The 20,128-nt window shown below is 40.5% G+C and overlaps 1 protein-coding gene across 2 annotated transcripts in view; it reads left to right on the top strand.

The window, feature by feature from the left end:
- The window catches only part of RIC8B (RIC8 guanine nucleotide exchange factor B), a 33,568-nt gene extending 15,478 nt beyond the window's left edge, over nt 1-18,090 (top strand). For both annotated transcript variants that reach the window (XM_068142311.1, XM_068142310.1), the window contains exons 5-10: nt 3,824-3,977; nt 4,309-4,404; nt 7,029-7,173; nt 7,614-7,758; nt 9,343-9,462; nt 16,941-18,090. In XM_068142311.1, the coding sequence (XP_067998412.1) occupies nt 3,824-3,977; nt 4,309-4,404; nt 7,029-7,173; nt 7,614-7,758; nt 9,343-9,462; nt 16,941-17,052 (772 nt within the window). In that variant the 3' untranslated portion in view covers nt 17,053-18,090. The remainder of the gene's footprint in view (nt 1-3,823; nt 3,978-4,308; nt 4,405-7,028; nt 7,174-7,613; nt 7,759-9,342; nt 9,463-16,940) is intronic.
- The last annotated feature ends 2,038 nt before the right edge of the window (nt 18,091-20,128 follow it).

Raw genomic sequence — 20,128 nt, forward strand, 5'->3', positions numbered from 1 at the left:
TTTCAAACACTGTCCCCTGTTATCTCTCAGCAGTGAAAGTTAGTGTTGCCATTTTCTTCTTCAGAGATGTCTGTTTATCTGACTGTAGGATCTTTTGTAGATCTGAACCAGCAGTGTCTGGGAAGAAGGATATAGTTTTTCACACCCAGCAATCTTGAAAGTGTTAAATGAACTTGATTAAAGTCTTTGAAAGCTCTTAGAGATCAACAGTCTTAGTAGGTGAACACTAAAATCCTACATCAGAGCCCTTCTCAGCTGGTGGAGACTAGCCGAGAATAATTTCAGATACCACTTCAGTAGTTGCCATGACTAAAGTTAGTGCCAAGTGTGTCCTAAAAGGCAATGTTTTCTTTTTGCAGTTGCCAATAGTGAATGTTTTACACTCTCATCTTTCTTTAAGGAAGGGACTAGTGGCAATAAATTTCCCATTGCTGGGAAAATTGAACAGATTTTGATAAATTCACCAGCTAAATAACACTTGAGATCAGCCTTTAGCATTGAAACTTGTCCATAGTTAGCAAGACTGCCTGAAACTCTGGTGAATTATTTTACAGCTGATGCTCTTACTGATGTTCTGTTTCCTTGTTCAGGAATATGACTAGCCTAATCACTCTGTAAAATATAATTGTCTTACACTATCGCAAAAGGATGCAAGTTACACAGGTCTTTGTGATTTTAGGTTTTGTGCTTACAGATGAGATTCAAGAAGGACAGCTGTGGAGACTAGGTAGTATTGGTGTGGTTTTTGCTCTTTCTTTGTTTCAGTCAGAAAAGATGTTTTGTGTAGATATGCTGCCTGTGTTGACCTTTTGGGGATACCAAGTTAAGGCAAGGATTCTCTGTAACTCTGAGAGGGGAAAGCAGAGAAGAAATGAGAACGGTTTTCACTGCCTTATGTCACTTCTTTTGTTTCCCCTTCTCAACCTGACTCAGTGTAGCACTGCATCAGTCTTTCTGTTATGCTGGGAAAATCATTTTATCCCTCTGTTAGCTAGCTGTAGCTAGTCTGTTTAACTCAAGTTGATGGAAGAAAGAATGCAAGTAGAGTACTGATGCCTGTAGTATTTGATCTTGATTTATGCCATACTTTGTGCAGTGTTCTTTTGGCGTGTTAAAAAATGCTCTGATTTGACTTCAGTGATTCAGCTGTTTCAGCCCATTTATAGAACCTGAGTTTTGCCTTTGATTGCTACAGGATGCAATAAAAGCAGAATAATTTAATATGATTTGCCACAAAGACTTTTCATCACAAGGCAGCTCTGGAATAGAAAAGATACAGTCAGAAGTAATGCCCCTACAAATCCTTGGAGGGCTCAGGGGCCTGGATCAGAGGGCCCCACTTCATTTCCCTGGTGTATTTGGTCAAGCAAAACCTTCATTCATGATAGGAGTTTCAGTAATGAAAGAGTAAACTTGTGTTAGCAGTCTGTAGCTAACAGCATGACTGAAAAAAGGAGGCTGTGTCATCATTTGGTCTGTTCAGTATGCAGGACTCTGACCATGCAGTCTTTGTTGCTAGAGATGAGGTGTGAGTCAGAGAGCAGAGTGCAACTTCTTGCTCTGCTTTCCACCTGGAGCCTGTCAGTAAGGCAATTAGGAAAATAATGTTAAAAATGGAATAAAGTATTAGCAGTGCTGAATGCAGAGTACACTTTATGAAGCATCAGGGAGGCATAAATATATTTCTTGGAATTGCTGATCACTTGCACTCCTCCAAGTCCGTAAATGTGCCTTAAATAAAAGGCTTGGGCAGCCTGTTGTATGAATGCTTGTGCTCTGAATATCTAAGTTGAGGATTTATTTTATGTGAGTATCAGGTGTTGGATGCATGCCCTGAGCTGTGATGTACTGATTGTCAGTGTGACTCTATTTATAATAAATATGCAGAAGTTACCTATAAAAATATCTTAACTAATTTAGTACCTGGTATTGTTGTCATCATTGTGGTTCTGTCATGTCATTACTTAACATTTGAATATGAACAGCTTAAAGCACCACATATTAGAGTGAGTGCCATTTTTGCCCACTAACAAGGTTTTAATCAAGGCATTCAGCAGCTCTAAATAGGCCTTTGCTTCTGAATTTGCATATCAGGAGGGGGCTGGGAGCATGAGTGGGTGGATGTCATGTCCCAGTGATTAATGATCTCTAGGAAGCCGAAAAGGGGAGAGTAATATACGCAGTATTTCTACCCCCTGGAGTAGGAATGCAAACACTATTGTGCAGATCTGTGCATAGTCACTGACTTCCTGGTAGCTGGAGAATTTCATACACTCGTCTACCACAAATAAAACTGTCAGTGGAGTGACAAAGATCAGAAAGCCAGGCTTAATTTATTGAAAAGAATAGCTCAGACACAGTGATCCAGAAAATTAATTTTGTAGGTGTTTGGGAACTTGGTTGTTTAATAAGAAACTGGTAAAAAGAGAACTTTTGATGAAAGACCCGAAGCCACCAAATATTTGTTGAATTTCAGTCTGTTTTGTTTCTGACTATTCCTGGATTATTGGAAAGGGATAATATCCATGATGTAAAAGGCACATCTTAAAAAGGAAATCAGAAATAAAGCAAAGAGAACAAGCTTCCCAAAAAGTAGGTGTTGTCTGAATGTCAGTTGCTGGAAGAGCAAAAGGGAGATGGCACTGTGTGCAACAGCCATCCTGTCTGGTCAGACAAAAAGAAGCAACTTTGTTAGAAACTCTTGAGTGCCATGATTTGCTTTCTCTTTTGCTCATTCTTCATGAGAATTGTATTAATAACATAAAAACTGAGGGCAGCTTTTAAGCAGGTATTATTACAAGTGTTCATTTGGGAAGTTTTCTCTGTTCTTTACCAACCCTCAAAACAGCAGTGCTCATAGTATGGTTAATAGCTTTGAAGTCTGCATATATAAGCCTGCAGAGTTCTGTAGCATTGCTAAATTTATTAATTTATACATTTAGTTGAGCATCAGCAAATAAATAATGACAGAGTTCTAATTTTTGCAGCATCTGTATAATTATCCCCATAGTCAGGAAGAGTGCAAATGGAAATCTATACATAGTGGGGATAGGATAGACAGCAAACTCAAGGGATGTGTACCATACAGGAGACTCTTGCAAAGTGTGTTCCACCTTACTCTATTTAAGAGGAGGATTGGTTTAATTTTGACCACTTAATGGATATTTGGGTAGTGCTCCTCTGTGCTTTATAGAATGCAGAGACTGACAGTTACTAAAAGGTAGTGTTTGGTAAATAAACCTGCATCTTTTTGTCACCTGTTAAAAGCCTTCTGTGTGTCCTATACATTGCAAGCTAAGTAAAAGTGAAGACCTGAGAGTAGAAGTGGGATCTGAGACATTGCAACCACGCCCCACTGTTACAGGAGGAGGAAATGTTTTCTATGGTGTACTTTGTCACATTAATGATGGTAATAGGGATGTGCGGTAACATGTTTTCGGTTTCAAGAAGGAAAAAACTCAGACTGCTGCTAGTCAGTGTGAGAGTTCCCCCTGCTGTCCCGCAGGATCAGCTGCTGCAACACGCTGCTGGAAGCTGTGCCTTATGCCTTACAGGATCCTGTGGGGGCTGGTAATCATAATGCATTGCTGTAGTATAGCTTTTGGAGCTGTTGTCTGTCTTTTTTTTTTCTTGTTCACCTGTGAGCTGGCTCTTGGAGCAGTAATGTATGCCAGCTTCTTTAAAACTCAGAGAGTAGAAAATCAAGCACTGAGTTGCAGGATCTCTTTTTGGTTGCAGTTGTACAGACAGTTTGGGATGAGCTGTACTCTGCTTCTAATTCTTTCTTCCAAATGACTAATGAATTTTTTTAAATCTGTTTCAGCAATGCAATCAACCTCTTAAGCAATGTTCCTGTTTCTTGCCTGGATGTTCTTATTAGTCCATCATCCCAAGAGGAAACAGATATAAAATACAATGGTATGAATATGGGAGCAATTCAGATTTTACTGGATTTTATGGAGAAGAGAATAGACAAGGTATGGGCTGCAAAGATCCTTCACAAAAGGGGCCTTCTCTTTCATTACAGCAAAACTGCACATCTGTAAAGCTTCTCATAAAGCTTTCAGACAGGATTTAGCACCAATATGGGTATTCTTCCTTCTAGATTGGGAAACTTCTCAAAATGGAGAATAAATTCCTGTGATTATCTGACGCTTACTTGATGGTGTGCGTGAGGGTGAACATTTGGCTCTTTGTTTATAACTATGTAAAGTTTACATTTTGGCTGTTCATTGAAGGGTTCATAGAATTTGCAAAAGGGGGATTAGCTTTTAAAAATGTTTTCATTTGCATTTTGTTATATTTCAGGGAAGCAGCTATAGAGAAGGTCTGACTCCAGTTCTCAGTTTATTAACTGGATGCTGCCGAACTCACAGGAATATCAGGAAGTTTATTAAAGCTCAGGTAAGTAAAATATTCATCAAAAATTGAGTGCAAAGCTTATGATGATTTCACTATTTTGAGGTTTGTACATCATTGTAAGACACATACTTTAGAAGTATGAATGGTTTCATGTTAAATAACCATAAAGTTCTCTGCTGGACTTTTTATTCTGTTTGGTCTTTGACAAGTGTCAGCTATAGAAAGGATTTTTCAGTCATGCAAAATAGACATTAGGGCCTAAGCTCCACAATACATTTTGCAGAGCTGTTAAATAGTATTAGTGGTACTCTAAAGCTGTGTTAATGTAGGTCACCACGGAGGTGGTATCTGTCCCCTTACACCCAGGGTATAAAAAATTATATTCAGTACAGTTAATGAAATTTGGCAAAGCTGTGTGGTAGCCACTGAAGCTACAGGTGTTTTGATAGATTCTGTGAGCTTTAGTTTGACCTCAGCAGGCAGGAGTCATTGCAATAGAAATTTGTGTACCCAGCGTGTATCAGCTGTTTTGTCAGAGTAAAAGTCTCCCTGAAGAGAGGCGTGCTTCATCACTTAGTCTCTTAAAAGTGCTGTTTGATACAGCACAGACTGTGGGTTGGCATTTTACAGGAATCAAGATTTCCATGCCATGGTTAAAGATTCATAGTTTCATAGTTTCATTCAGGGTTGGAAGGGACCACAAGGATCATCTAGTTCCAACCCCCCTGCCATGGGCAGGGACACCCCACACTAGATCAGGCTGGACAGAGCCTCATCCAGCCTGCTCTTAAACACCCCCAGGGACGGGGCCTCGACCACCTCCCTGGACAACACATTCCAGGGTTTCACCACTCTCATGGTGAAGAACCTCCTCCTCACATCCAGTCTGAATCTCCCCAACTCCAGCTTCATTCCATTCCCCCTAGTCCTATCACTACCTGATATCCTGAGAAGTCCTTCCCCAGCCTTCCTGTAGGCCCCCTTCAGATACTGGAAGGCGACAATTAGGTCACCTCGGAGCCTTCTCTTCTGCAGACTGAACAGCCCCAACTCCTTCAGTCTGTCCTCATAGGAGAGGTGCTCCAGCCCTCTGATCATCCTTGTGGCCCTTCTCTGGACACGTTCCAGCACCTCCATATCCCTCTTGTAATAGGGGCTCCAGAACTGGACACAATACTCCAGGTGGGGTCTCACCAGGGCTGAGTAGAGGGGGAGGATCACCTCCCTCGACCTGCTAGTCACACTTCTCCTGATGCAGCCCAGGATCTGATTGGCTTTGCAGGCTGCAAGTGCACACTGAGAGCTCATGTTGAGCTTTTTGTCCACCAGCACCCCCAAGTCTCTCTCCTCAGGGCTATCCTCCAGCCAGTCACTGCCTAGCCTGTATTTGTGCCTGGGATTGCCTCGACCCAGATGCAGGACCCTGCACTTGCTCTTATTGAACATCTCTGTGGCTTGGTGGTAGGGTGTGGTATTTGCTGTTTTGCTGCTTTTCCTGAAGTTGAGTGGAGGGAACTTAAAACATGAGCAAGGGAGAGGTATCTGAAACCAGCTAAGTTCTTTTACCTAGACTGCAGGGATTTTTGGGTTGCATCTTAGATGCTGCTCCCAGATCAAAGCTGTGCCTGAATTAATAAATGGAGTTTATAGTAGAAAAGAACTTGATTTGCCTATATATTTTCTGCCTTAATCCCAGAGAAGTATTCTTGAGGAATTTAGGATACTTGTTCTTGGTGTTTATTGGTTTGGTTTGCAGCAGTTCTTCCCTAGGATACTCTTCTGATCTGTTGCATTGAAAACAAAAAAAACATTGCATAACCAAGTGTTCAAAAGTTTGAAAATGAAGTTGTCTGCCTGTTTTTATGACATCTCTGTGTCTAGATGTCAGGATACAATTGCCTGCCGTCTCTTACCACAGGAGCACTGCCTCTCGTAGTACAGGGAATGGATGGGTGCTGCTAACTGCATGACCGGATGTTTGATATTTTGAATTACTCTCATTGTTAAGCGTTGGCCTTAGGCTTTATTTATTGTGTGCTATTCAGATCCTGATCTGAAGACAGAATGATTAATTTCCTCATGGAGTGTCCTATGGCACTCATCACTGTATTAGTATTACAGTATTCTAAAAACATTAATTCATTCTTACAACACTGTGAAATGACAGCCATGGTACTATCCCCACTGGGGAATGTAAGCAGGGACAAAGTAAAATGCTTCTGCTAACTGTTTGAATACTTGGTTTAAAAAAGATGTAGTCTCTTTTCTTTCATTGTTAATGCTATGAATACTCATACATTAAATATTGATTCCCCCGTAATTTTGCACAGAACATGACAGTTTTACATTACACACCTAGAAAACAAAGGACTTGCCATTTCTTATGACAATTAGTGAAGTCTTTGCTTTCATTCCCTAGTAAAACACTGAAGATTCATAATTCTTACAGCAACTTTGGCACTGAGTACTCTTCTGCCCAGGATGGCAGACCAGAAGGCCTGAGTATGTTAAGAAGCAAGAATCATTACTAGTGCATGTAAGCATAGTGGGGTTGATTATATTCCTTTCTTAGAGCAGAGTTTACAGTATGTTCCTTTTTGTTTCTGCAAGACTGGATACGTGTCGCCATGTGTTCTCTCCTGTTTCTCCTTTTCTTGTGCTGCTAGGTACTGCCTCCATTAAGAGATGTGTCAAATCGCCCAGAAGTTGGCACAACAGTGAGAAACAAGCTTGTGCGCCTTATGACGCATGTTGACCTCGGAGTAAAGCAAATTGCAGCAGAATTTCTCTTTGTCCTTTGTAAAGAGAGAGGTAAAAATTACTTTTCTTCTTCCTTTTATACAAGATCTTGCTGTAATTATATATACATACATATATATAAGCGGGAATGGAATGAAGCTGGAGGTGGGGAGATTCAGACTGGATGTGAGGAGGAGGTTCTTCACCATGAGAGTGGTGAAGCCCTGGAATGGGTTATCCAGGGAGGTGGTTGAGACCCCATCCCTGGAGGTGTTTAAGACCAGGCTGGATGAGGCTCTGTCCAGCCTGATCTAGTGTGGGGTGTCCCTGCCCATGGCAGGGGGGTTGGAACTAGATGATCTTTGTCATCCCTTCCAACCCTGACTGATACTATGATATATATATATAATGTATTTGTTTTTTTCTCTAGCTCTCAGTTATTTTAACATTTTGCCTGTTTTGTGTTGTGTAGCTGATTGTAGCTGAGTAATTTTCTGTATCACTCTTTGCAGTTGACAGCTTGTTAAAATACACAGGCTATGGCAATGCAGCAGGATTGCTGGCAGCGAGGGGCCTGTTGGCAGGAGGAAGAGGAGAACATTGGTACTCCGATGATGAAGATACAGATACAGAAGAATACAAATCTGCTAAGCCAAAGTATAGTATTGTTTTCAGATTCACACATCCTGTTGCAATTTAGATATTTCAACATAATTTTTTTGCTTCACCTTCTCCAGAGAGGCCAGGGTGAAAAAAAAAATAGTAACTTATCAAGGATGGCTTTTACCCCAGATTTTCCAGGAACTCATGTGAGATTGCCAAACTAATAACTATTGTTTGTAGGATATATCTCTGTATAGCAGAGGAAAAAGCCAAAAGGTATCAGGTGTGACTTAAGGTTTTATGTAGGACTTCATTAAAAAGGAGCCAATCAGTAGGTCTAGTTTCTGGAAACCAGCTTGCTTGGTACTAAAATTTTGCTGAAAAACTAAGTAGGTCACATAGGTAAATTTGGAAGGAGCAAAATAACTTCTGTAGAAGACCTAGATCAGTGATCTGATAGACTTGTTCGAAGGATTTGGTGATCATGTAGCAGCTCTGTGGTGTTGATTTTTATTAATTGTAATTGATTTGGTGTTAGAGGTTTCTGCTTGTTGTGTTACCTCTGTGATTTGATGCCATCTTAAAGTAGATTCTGAAATGGTTGATAATGAGCATCTGAAGTATGTTATTTTTCTGCTTTACTCCATTGATTTTTGAATTACACAGACATGGGTAGGTGTAGGATGGGGGATTCTGGCTTATTTTGGAAGATTCTTATTAAAGAACATGGATAAAATACAGGATTAAATGTGTGAGAAGTCACAGGAATTGTAGTGCTTCTATGCCAAGAAACAAACTCTAACAGGAGGTTTCCTTTTACTGCTGCACTTCAGGGTTATTTTTCTCTTGCTCTTTTGTCTCTACTCTTCTTTCAAAAGCCTAACATCCAGTTATATACGTAGAAGTAAAACTGTAACATCTCTTTAGTTAAGAGCTGTTGCTTAAATGAAACATTCAGGACAACTGTCAGTTGATTTATGCATCTGATTTTCTGAAGTGCTGTTAAATGTTTGTGATTAAACTGCTTGAAAAGATAATTTACCCTGAAATTGTTCTTTAAAACTGCTCCTCTGCTTTTGTTACCATTTCTGTGTTGCCATTCACTTCTAACAGAAAATAAATCTGACATTGTAAATTCTCAAAGTAACCTTAATTTGCTTTGAGCAAAGACTGTCATGGGAGGGGAATCGTAAATTAATTCAATGATTTTTCATGAATAAGAAAAGGTAATTGGAACCTGTCTGTATTTTTTAAATCAGGCCTGTAGAGAATGTTTCAAACATGTATCAATCATTTTGTTCCCTATGTCATTATTGCTAATGAGATTGTCATTATTGCCATCATATTTCCCTGCTTTCAAACGCTTTTGTATGGGTTATAATATAACAAGTACTAGTGGACTGTGTATTTCTTGTAGCTAATGAGAAATTAACACAGTGAATCAACAAGAAGATAATATGATTCATGAGGAAAGGCTACAAAAGAAGGTATAAATGGGAAGATTGACTATTTCTTGTAAAAACTTTCATGTGCAGTTCAGACAGTTTTAGTCTTGGTTTCTGTTAGTCTGTTCCTCTTTCCTCCTATCAAGAAGATAGAAAAATTATGTATATCTCTGTGTTGTTATTTCACTTCCAGCATTAACCTTATCACTGGTCACTTAGAAGAGCCAGTGCCAAATCCAATGGATGAAATGACAGAAGAACAAAAAGAATATGAAGCTATGAAGCTTGTCAACATGTTTGATAAACTGTACAGGTATTGTACTATATTTGCTCTTGAGGGAGGCTGGCTCTTTACTAAGGTCTAATGCTCCAAAATAGTGCTATAATCAACTTTGCAGGATTAGGACCTCTTTAACTATAGGGAAAAATGTTTAGCACTTCAAAGGAAGAGTGATGTGTAACAGGACTTCAGAGGAAACCTCTTAGGGAGAGGGTTGGACAGAGTCAGGAAGATCTGATGGTGAGGAGATCTGCATCCTAGATGGATAGGCTGATAATAAGGAAAAGAATTTCCCCTTTGTAAAGTATGGGACACAGTCCAATCCCAAGGGCAAGGGTCCTCATTTTCCCCAAGTCAATGAGCAGCATCTCATGGTAAATACTTATGTCTGCTGCTTACAGGAAGAACAAATACGTGATGATGTATGCAGGAAGAAATACAGGATGAAAACAGCTGTCATCAGAAATAATGAATTATGTAACTGAGCAATTCCAAGGGAATTTACAGTCACAAACTATTGTGGATTTATTCAAATAATTGTGGATTGGATTATAAATGAGCTTTTTTAATTTGTTTTAGATGACTGAGATAATGCCATAAAAGAAAATGGTACTTAAAGTGACATAAAGGAATATATTATTGATATAGAACGTTGTTTTTTCTCTTGTAACTTTCTACCTACTGGGAGGGAACAGACTTGTGCTCACAGTTAGGGGTTTTGGTTTTTTACCTCTTTGATGCAATATGCCTAGAATTTGCTGGGTTTTGTTTCCCCATATTTGTAAGCTGTACTGTAGAGTTGACTTGCAGGTTTTCTGCATGAGCAAAAGTTTTTAATTCTTGAGGAATATTTAGTGTAATACTAATTTACAACTGAACTGTAGGAATTTAGGTGAATACACAAGTGGACCATGTTTTCAAACATGGGAAGATTCAGCAGCCAGGAATGTGTTTGTGTTTTGTGAGGGTCTGTAGATACTCAATTAACAAGACCTGTTGAAAGAAGTTTAGCAAACCAAGTATTTTTACATTTATTATTAAGGATTAGGAGTACAGCAAATGCTAAGAGAATCTAGGGTTTTCTGGTAGCTGAGAAAGAATGGATTATAAGCAGGAGTGAAAGCAGGGAAGAATTGCAGAAAACTGATCTGAGGCTGGCAGTGAAGAATTTTGATACTTTTCCACTATATTTGCATGGAAAATAAGTGTAGCATGTTAGAATTCCTTTTAATAAAGAGATGAGAATGCAATGCACATGTAATCTTAACTGAATTATTATGTAAAATGGAATGATAGCTATGTGAGCTAGAGAATTAAGATGCTGAGTGTTAGGAGTGCCACAATAAAACTTTGTTAAAGGAAGATTGAGACTGGAGATAAGACAAGTCAGTTGCTATCACTATAGCAGTTGGACAAAAAGTCCAAATGGCATTACTGTAGCATAAGAGCCTTTTCAATTTAGAGGATTGCAGACACCTGCTGTGTTGTCTGCTACAAACTGAAAGCCACTAAGCAGCTGGTGCTCTTGTGTCACTACTTATCCCCTTGGCTTGTAGCATTACTTGTACCTTGGGCTGTCTGTGTCAGTTACATCCACCTGCAGTTTCTTCTATAGTACTTAGAGTGCAAACTCTTTGGAGCTGGATCTTTTGTTTGGTTGGGTTTTAGTGTAGTGATTACTGTGGAAGAGCATTGTAGATGTGACACCTTTAGGTGCTGTGATAACATGAATAAAATCACTTGACTGTTCTTGCCTCCCTTTTTGTTTTACTGAAAACTGGGGGCAGCAGAGGGGGAAGTGCTGGCAGGAAGGAAAAAGAAAGTAAGACTTGATTTTGGGAGGCTGTGGGATGAGTGTAATAGAATGCAATTGTGTGTGTGTTAAACAGAATGGGAAGCTGCCAGTCTTGTGTACAAAACAAAGAGTTACTAACATGCTGATGGTAGTGAGAGTCCCTCCATGTTTTTAAAATTGAACACTTCTGCCTCCAGCTTGCCCACTTCAGTGCTGGGAGTTTTCAGAGTCTTAAATCTACCAGTGGAATGCACTTTGTTTCCTTGCAACCTACACATTTAAACTGATTGCTTTGATAGGAACCTTCAGTTGATTCTGGGTTTTGACTCTTGCTTTGAAGCAGTCTGCTGGTGGCAAGTTGCCTACTTCTGATGAGTTTTGTTGTCACTGTAGGAAGGGACATACGCCATGAGGAGGAAGTTGGACCGGGAGCCAACAGATCCTCCTTCTAATTTTGAAAGAGTTTATGTAACTTCATCTGTGTAAATTGAACAAGAGCTTAGAGTGAGCTTGGCATGATGTACAGCAAAACTAGTTTGCTTAGGACCTTGTATTGTCCAGTAACGGAAGCTAAGCTCTAAAGCTAGCACAGCTGTACTGGAGAAAGGTATGAATAAAGACTGACTGACAAATGTTCTTCCCTTCCTGACTGATGAGGATAATCAGGCCAGTCTCTCACTGGGCTGTTCTAGATTTGATGGCTACTAATTGTTTACCTTGTACCCTTTGAAACTATAAGTAATAGTGACATTTCTCTCCCTTATTCCATAAGATGCCAATGAATCAATGAATTTTTGCACTCCAGGTTTCTCTTCTCTTTTACTTTTCTTTTTTTTTTTCCCCTCTCTGAAGAATTGAAACTACTTTGAGGTGATATAAAACTGATCCATGCTTTTGGTCATTTCTGGTCTTACTTCAAAGTTTTTCTGTGCAGTCAGGTTGTTGGTGTTAGGTTTGTTTCATCAAAACGTGTGGAGGAAAGATGAATATTGTTTGTGAACACCAATTTCCCCTGCTCCAACTTGGCTCTTGGGCTCTACAAAAGCTTTTACAGAAATTAATATTGTTCTCAAGCTTGGCTGGATGGGCTTACTTTTTAGATTATTAAATACATAAGCTGTAAGTGTAAATGAAGATGAAAAATCTTGATGACTGCAGCTTTTTGGAGATGTTGCTGTTACTTAGGTGGTTTGCTGGATGCCTAAACTTGGCCCTGGAGTGACTCCATGGGCTTTGTCTGCAGTAGGAGTTGATTCTATCTTCTTAACTTCATTGAGAATTGTTTGGTGACTGAATCAGTGTCCTCTGTATATGATGCACTGCTTTGAGCTTTGAACCAGCTCCCCAGGTCTGCAAAAAGGTTTAGCAAAATGCCAAATTAGCCATCTTAACTCGGTGTTGTGTAATATTCTGTCTGTTGTATCACAGATCATTGCAAATACTCTGTGTTAATTAAAATGTCTGGGGGAAAAAATGCTAACATATTTTTCTATTATAAATGGTAGGTGGAATTGTATATTAATTGACTAATTTTAAATGTCAGGATGCTTTTTCCAAGCCAACCTGGTATTAATAGCAAGAATCCTTTTGCTGATGAAATGGTCTCCAATTATCACAGCTTGGGTTTTGTTGTACATTGAACAGAAGTCAACAAAACGAGTATGTAAGAGAACCTCTCTAAATAAGCAACCATAGTCATTAGAAACACAAAATTAATCACAGGATGAATGAAGAAGGCAATGTTACATAGATTTAATTTTTTTTTTCCTCCCCTTTCTAATCATAGAACAAAATAACGTTACATGAAAGGATCAGAACTATTATGTAGCCCTCAATTATAAGGAGGTGAATAGGTCCCTAACATGCCATTTTATCAAAGGAGCAGACTGGTGTTTACATGATGGCTGTTTCATTACAGACACCATCATTAATTCCATGTGTCAATACTGCCCTGTAGCACATAGAGCAGACAAGAAAGAGTTACCCTTCAAAACAAGGAAATGATTTTTGAGTCGTTATCAAGCTAAATGGCAAGCAGGAAGCTAGAACTTGTATAAATACATTTGAAGGGACTCTTGGGAGATCTGGAAGTGGAAGAAGAGAATGCATTTTTACCAGCTGTTTAATTATGGTGTGTTTCTAAGTCCATCTGAATAGAATGCTTTGTTTGCATTAGAAAAAGGAATGTTGCAAGAAGGTGTATTTGAGTCTATGGGAGGTCACACAAGGATGTTCAAATATGTATAAATACACCCTTTGTGCACTTGTATAGATCCTTAGGGATATGGAAGTCTTCCCACTGCCACCTACTGGGCTGAAGCAATCTCTTCTGCCCCATAGATGTGCCATAAACATCCAGTTTCTGGATAGTGAACTGTCTCCTGAGGCTATATATGCCAGTTTCTGGTTCTTCCCTTGCCACCTTATACCTCACCTTAGACAGTAAGTGCATCCTCAGCTAGCCCAAACTGTCAAAGCTCAGCTGAGGTCTCTAAGCAGCCAGTTCTAAATGGGCAAATTGCTGAGGCTGGCAGAGCTGAGACTCTTCATAGTAGGTAAGAATCAGCTCTGTGGGCTTTTTTGGGGTAATGCATTTAGCTGAGTGATGCTTCTTGCAGTCCTACCCAAAATTCTGTTATTTTGCAGGTAGTTGTTCCAAAATTTTGAAGGTAGCTTTATAGGCAGCCCAGGTCTGTATTTTTCCTCTTTGAAAAACAGGAGAAAGCTTCTGTGGTGTTCAGAGCTTGCAGTCAAATCTTCACCAATGAAAAGATCCCATATTTCACACCATTGTAGGACAAGATTATATTTAGGGGAAAGTTGGGGTGAACCCTGCTTCTTCTCCTTGCTTCTTATTTTAGTGGCCTAGAATATTTATTTTTTCACACAGTTCAGTTTTACTGAGCAGCATTTGTCTGGGGAAGGATGTGCAGTCACCTAATGCAGAGTGAACAACAAACTTGAAGCATCCTGCTCAGGGACTTGCAAATCAGGAAGCTAACGCAGGAACAGAAAAGTAATTGATAAATAACCTTGTTATTCTGTGAAATGTGAGCCTAGCCTAGCTCATAGTTAAAGCCTAGAGAGGAGAGAGTGCATTGGGAATAAGCCCCAAATGCAATGCAGCACAGTCCCTAATGGTGAACTTTGAAATGAGTACAGTGAGCTGAGAAACGGGCTGTGAGCATCGAGAAAGAAGATACACTGCAGTGGCTCAGAGCTCTGCATTACATTGTCATGCAAAATGAGGTGCATTGATCTCCCACAGACCCCCCACAACAGCCACAAACGAAGACTTGTGCATATGGATGTGTCTTGTCTATTGCATCTGGTATTCAGTGTCTCCACAGATGAGAGATGGGAGAGTTGTTTCCGTCAAGTTCTGGAGTGTATGTTGCAGAATGTAAAAGCAAAGCATGAATGGGAAGTCACAGAGTAAGAGCCATGTCTTTGTGATTGACAAATGATGAGATAGGACTTCTTGGCAATATTTACAGATATTAATGTGAGAAGTGGGAGGTCCTCACATAAAGGGACCTTAGGACCTTGTTTTTCCATGTGTGTCTTTCCTCCTTCTTGGACTGTTTCGTTATTCTTTACTAGATGTTACAACTTCTTCATTAGAGTCACAAATCATAAATGACTAGTGAGTGGTGTGATTCTGTGACTTCTAGCTGCAGTGTTAAATGTTGCAACCTAGGAGCATGAGTTGTGGTGTTTAGAACAAAAATCTAGGATCCTCTCAGAGGGCAGGCAGAGGCGATTTCATTCTTTGTGGCTGTTTCTACTTTAGGACTTAAAAAATATAAGCAAGGACTTACTCTTCAGGTTATTCTTTTCCAAAAATAGGTGAAATAGATCACTCCTGAGGCTTAAGCTTAAGTAAGTGGCACTGAAGAATAGTTGCAAGATGGATTACAGATTTCAAAGAACACTTGCTTTGCATTATGGCGTTCAAGGCCTTAGATGTATAGGGTATTTTCCCTGTGGAAAAGTCTTTGCTGTTAGATGCAACTCCAAAACACCTAGGCTTTGCCTTTGCGGGGACTTGTACAGCAGGCAGCCAGGTTTCTAGACCTGTTTGGACATTAGAGTTGCAGTCTTCATTTTTTGAGCCATTTTGAGTATTCTTTTGATCTCTCACACATCTCTGGCAGATAATTGAAAACTTAAAAGTGTTCTTGCTTGGGCAGAATCTGCATACTATAGATAGACTGCATAGCCTGGAGGAAGGGAACTTGCTGTCATTCCTCAAGTATGATAAACTATCTCCAATGTATTTCAAGATAGATCCTACTCTTCCACACTTGTGCAGGCAGGATTTGTCCTGTGCTCTTCGAATGTGGTCATCGCAAGCCTCTTTCCCTGGCCTCTGGCTTCTCACACAGACCTGATTAGCCGAACCACAGCAGTTTCTCCAGGTCTTGTTTCTTATGTTTTGAAATCCCACCACAGGCAGTAGGATTTGGGAGCTTATCACCATAGTATCTGATTGCCACATCTAGGCAAATAGCTGCATTTCTCTTGCCAGTTTCTGCTTTTCCTGAGCAGAAAAAGACTCTGAGACTTAAACGAAGTGCTACTTGCCTGTACGGTGCCTGGCATTCACACGCCATGTGATTCAGATGTTCCTGTGGTTGTGTTAAAGCTGGATCACCAGCTTTGCACCAGCAATTTTTGTTCCCTCTTTTCAGCCAAGGTAGAAGTGCAGACCAAGCAGAGAGCTGGTGAAATGCCTTTGCTTCCCCATTGAGTGATGAAGTTTTATTGTCTGTGGCTCAGGAGGGTGGTATATGTGTGTTAAATTGGCAGTTTTACTGGGCTGCCTGTCAAGCAAGGGCTAAATTGACATCAAACCTCTGTTCCTTTATTTAAGGTGACTCCTGAATATTTAGAGGTATTCTCCATTATTTATTTATTCCAGCAGAAAACCAAAATGTTATCTTTGCCCTTACAGCTTTTGCCATAATCCACGTATAAATGAGGTGATAAAAAGTAAGGATTAAATAAATCTTTGCTAATACTTTTTGATTGGCTTAATCAATAATTAATCATCTCTTAGATGAGGCTGTGGCTTGTGGAGTAGATATAATTGGATTATCTGCTGAGAGGCCTTTGGAGCTTTGAAAAGATTAAAATGGCTGTCAATCCTGTAATTAAACTGCCACAAACAAAAGCAACAGTATTAGAACCAGTCAGCTTTTAAAAAATGAATCAACAAGTACTCACACACCCCTAGTAGTGGTGCACACAGGGTCTGCTCTTGGGACTGATGTATGTTCTTCAACAAGATGAACACGTACCAAAGAATGATTTTAATTGCCTGGGCATAGATTGGCCAGAATGGCAGGTGAAATTTTAGGAGGAAATGGTTGTCAGTGAACTCTTAGAAGAAAAGCTAGCTTGTGTATCTGAAACAGTGAACCTGCTCCTTGTCTTGAGCCTATTAGGCACTGACTTTTCATGGTGTCTTTAATTGGCTAAGTAGGTTTGGCCTACATGAATGAAGCCTTTATCTGTCCTGCTCTTCCCCTCCCACCTATTTTGGGAGGTTTTTTGTTCGTCTGTCTTCAAAACAGAGGGCTTTAGCAGAAATAACTTCCTTTTAAAGGCTCATTCTGTACTGAAGCATATACTGTATGTGAGTGTATTGTACACGTGTGAATTGATATGTGTGCATATGCTAATACAGATTCTTCTCTGAAATCTCTTACAGAGATGAGCTTATAAAACCAATGGGAGTGCGGCCGGATGGGACAATGGCTCCTTTGGAAGAAGCAGTCAACCAGTACCATACCAACAAGCAGGACAGTTCAGATTCAGACTAAAGCATCACCTGCTTCACTCTCAGTTGTCTAATCCACACGTTTCCTTAGGGCCACGACATCTTTTATCTAGACATTTTATCCTCACGCTAGCCAGCATTACTTTATAACTGTTCTGTTATTGGAATATTTAAGCAATGGGTCTTATGGTGTAATGTCTGAGTTTTTATTCTGTCTGTTGAAAGAACATACCAGTCTATTAGTTTATGATCTTTTATTAACTTAAAACTAAATGTATTTCAAAGGGATATAAAGTGAAAGCCTACAATGTAAAATAAAACACAGACACTTCATTTTCCAGAACACTGTTTTCTGAACTCTGTAGGTTTTTCCATTCTTGATATTTTGGTGGAGGGAGGGGGGAGGGGGGGGTGTTGGCCTTTTTTAATTATTATTATTGCCAGTCTCTCCCTTTATATAATTGTAATTAAAGAAGTGTGTTTGCTTAATGACAGTAGGAGCAGAGGGCATTTAAACTTGGGAGTCTAACTGACCTTGTGAAGCTTTTTTAACTGGCGTTCAGCGGTGATTTCAGAGGTACCCTTCTTAAAATGTGATTGGGTTTCTTTTTTATTGCTACATCCTCCTGTGGTTAAGCTGTTGTTTAAGGTTTTACCAGTGCATCAGTCACTGGCTGCTGCTAAAAATGATCTTTAAATTGGGAACAAGATGATGTATTTGTATGTCCTCCCTCCTCACCTCCCTTAAGACTACACAAATATGTCCCGTCCCCCCCCATACCTGGGTAAGTGAAAACATCCCTATTCAAAATAGCAGTCAAGTCTGTACACATAAATGTTGCCATGGATGGGAGTGGACTAAAGTGAAGTGCATGTGCAAGTGTTTTACTGAATTGGGGCTTGCTTTTGGAGATTAATGGGTATACCTCACTGGAGGGGAGGTCAAACTAATCAACAAGGAAATATTTCCTCTTAGGGAGAATTTGGGAAGCAATGGGGTGGAGAATGGGTAGGAGGGAAGGAGAAGGAAGCGTCGCTTTCGACTCTGTATTCTTTAAAAACAAAGATTAAAGTTTTAGGCGTGCTGCACTGCTGTTGTTGCCTCTCTGCTTGGTTTCTTTCTCTGTGTGTTTCTCTTAGCATGAGTTGTGTGAAGAATAACTCATGTCCTACTTGTTGTTTTTTTTTTTTCCACAGAAGCATAGACATGCCATTCATGTAAACCTTTCAGAGGTCACTGAAGGCTCTCCAGTTTGGTTTTGTTTCCCTGAACCAAGGAAATTGGTGTTCAAAGACCTTGTAAAGAGAGGACTTGGTAGAAATCTTGTTGTGGTTGCACATGTGAGCAGCTTCCACAGATCCTTTTGGTCTTCCAAAAGGACTAAAAAGAAGTAGTGTCCTGCTGTCCCTCAGCAGTTGTTTTTCCAAAGGACACTGCCCAGCCCTAACTATGCTTTGGAAAAACAAACAAAAAAAACCCCAACAAACAAACCACAAACAAAAGGGAACATAGGGTCATCATTCTACATTTTTGTATGCTGGGACCTTTCTGAGTGTTAAAATCATCAGTGTTTTGGGTTATGACTTGACTTGGGCTGTATTGTTTGTTGCATCCACATGGAGCGTCACTGTTTGAATAGCATAAGAAGGAAGCCAGCTCCTGTTCACACAGAGAGCCAGCTAAAGTGAACCCCATAAATCTGTTTATAATGCTGGAATCATAGTTGTCCAGGAGCAAAAAATATGCTTAGCTGCATCTAAGCTTTGTCTCAAGAAATGTGATCTTGGAATTAACATCATGCAGTGGCTATTCTAAGCTCAGCACAGGCAAGTATTAAGTGCAAGGAGTTTCTGCAACCTCCCCAAGGAGCAAAACTGAACTAGCTGTTGTAATGAGGAGTTGAGTCCTATCTTGGTATCAGCTGAGGCTGTTTCTTGAGGCTGGAGAAGGAGCTATTTTAGTAATAGGCTGCTGTATGGGTTGCCACAGAGGGATGAGTACAGAACACAAAAGAGCAAAATCTCGGATTGTTGCTTTAGCAGTTGTAGAGTGTGCTCCTACAATTAGCTGACTAAAGAGATTAATAAAACAATAATGGCCCCAGGGACCTCATTACAAATGGTATAGCATCAGGCTTTTGTAGTCTGTCTCCTGTCAACTGCAACAGGGCAACAATAGTTGCAATAAACAGTTCATCTCTTTAGTTTGTCTTCAATTAAGAGAAAAGAAAAAATGAAGACCAAACATAGAAGGTTCTTGCTGAAGCCTCTGGCTCAATAGTGGTTTTCAAAATTGGGTTGCCTGTAGTGCAGGTTGATCTATAGTGCAGTATTGCATAGCAGTGGAGTTTCTCATAGTGTGGTATCCTAAAGCACATCTTTATTGATGATCTGGACGAGGGCATTGAGTCTATCATCAGTAAATTTGCTGATGACACCAAGCTGGGGACAGGAGTTGATCTGCTAGAGGGTAGAGAGGCTTTGCAGAGAGACCTCGACAGGCTGGACAGATGGGCAGAGTCCAACGGCATGAGATTTAACACATCCAAGCGCCGGGTTCTGCACATTGGCCACAACAACCCCATGCAGTGCTACAGGCTGGGGTCAGAGTGGCTGGAGAGCAGCCATGCAGAGAGGGACCTGGGGGTGCTGGTTGATGGTAGGATGAACATGAGCCTGCAGTGTGCCCAGGTGGCCAGGAGGGCCAATGGCATCCTGGCCTGCATTAAGAACAGTGTGGCCAGCAGGAGCAGGGAGGTCATTCTGCCCCTGTACACTGCACTGGTTAGGCCACACCTCGAGTACTGTGTCCAGTTCTGGGCCCCTCAGTTTAGGAAGGATGTTGACTTGCTGGAACGAGTCCAGAGAAGGGCAACAAAGTTAGTGAGGGGCTTGGAACACAAGCCCTATGAGGAGAGACTGAGGGAGCTGGGGCTGCTTAGCCTGGAGAGGAGGAGACTCAGGGGTGACCTTACTGCTCTCTACAACTACCTGAAGGGGGGTTGTAAACAGGCAGAGGTTGGTCTCTTCTCCCAGGCAGCCAGCACCAGAACAAGAGGACACAGTCTCAGGCTGCGCCAGGGGGAGTTCAGGCTGGAGGTCAGGAGGAAGTTTTACAC

Source organism: Melanerpes formicivorus, unplaced genomic scaffold (genome assembly GCF_026170545.1).
Source record: "Melanerpes formicivorus ecotype bairdi unplaced genomic scaffold, bMelFor1.0.p_v2 SCAF_8, whole genome shotgun sequence".
Taxonomy (NCBI): domain Eukaryota; kingdom Metazoa; phylum Chordata; class Aves; order Piciformes; family Picidae; genus Melanerpes; species Melanerpes formicivorus.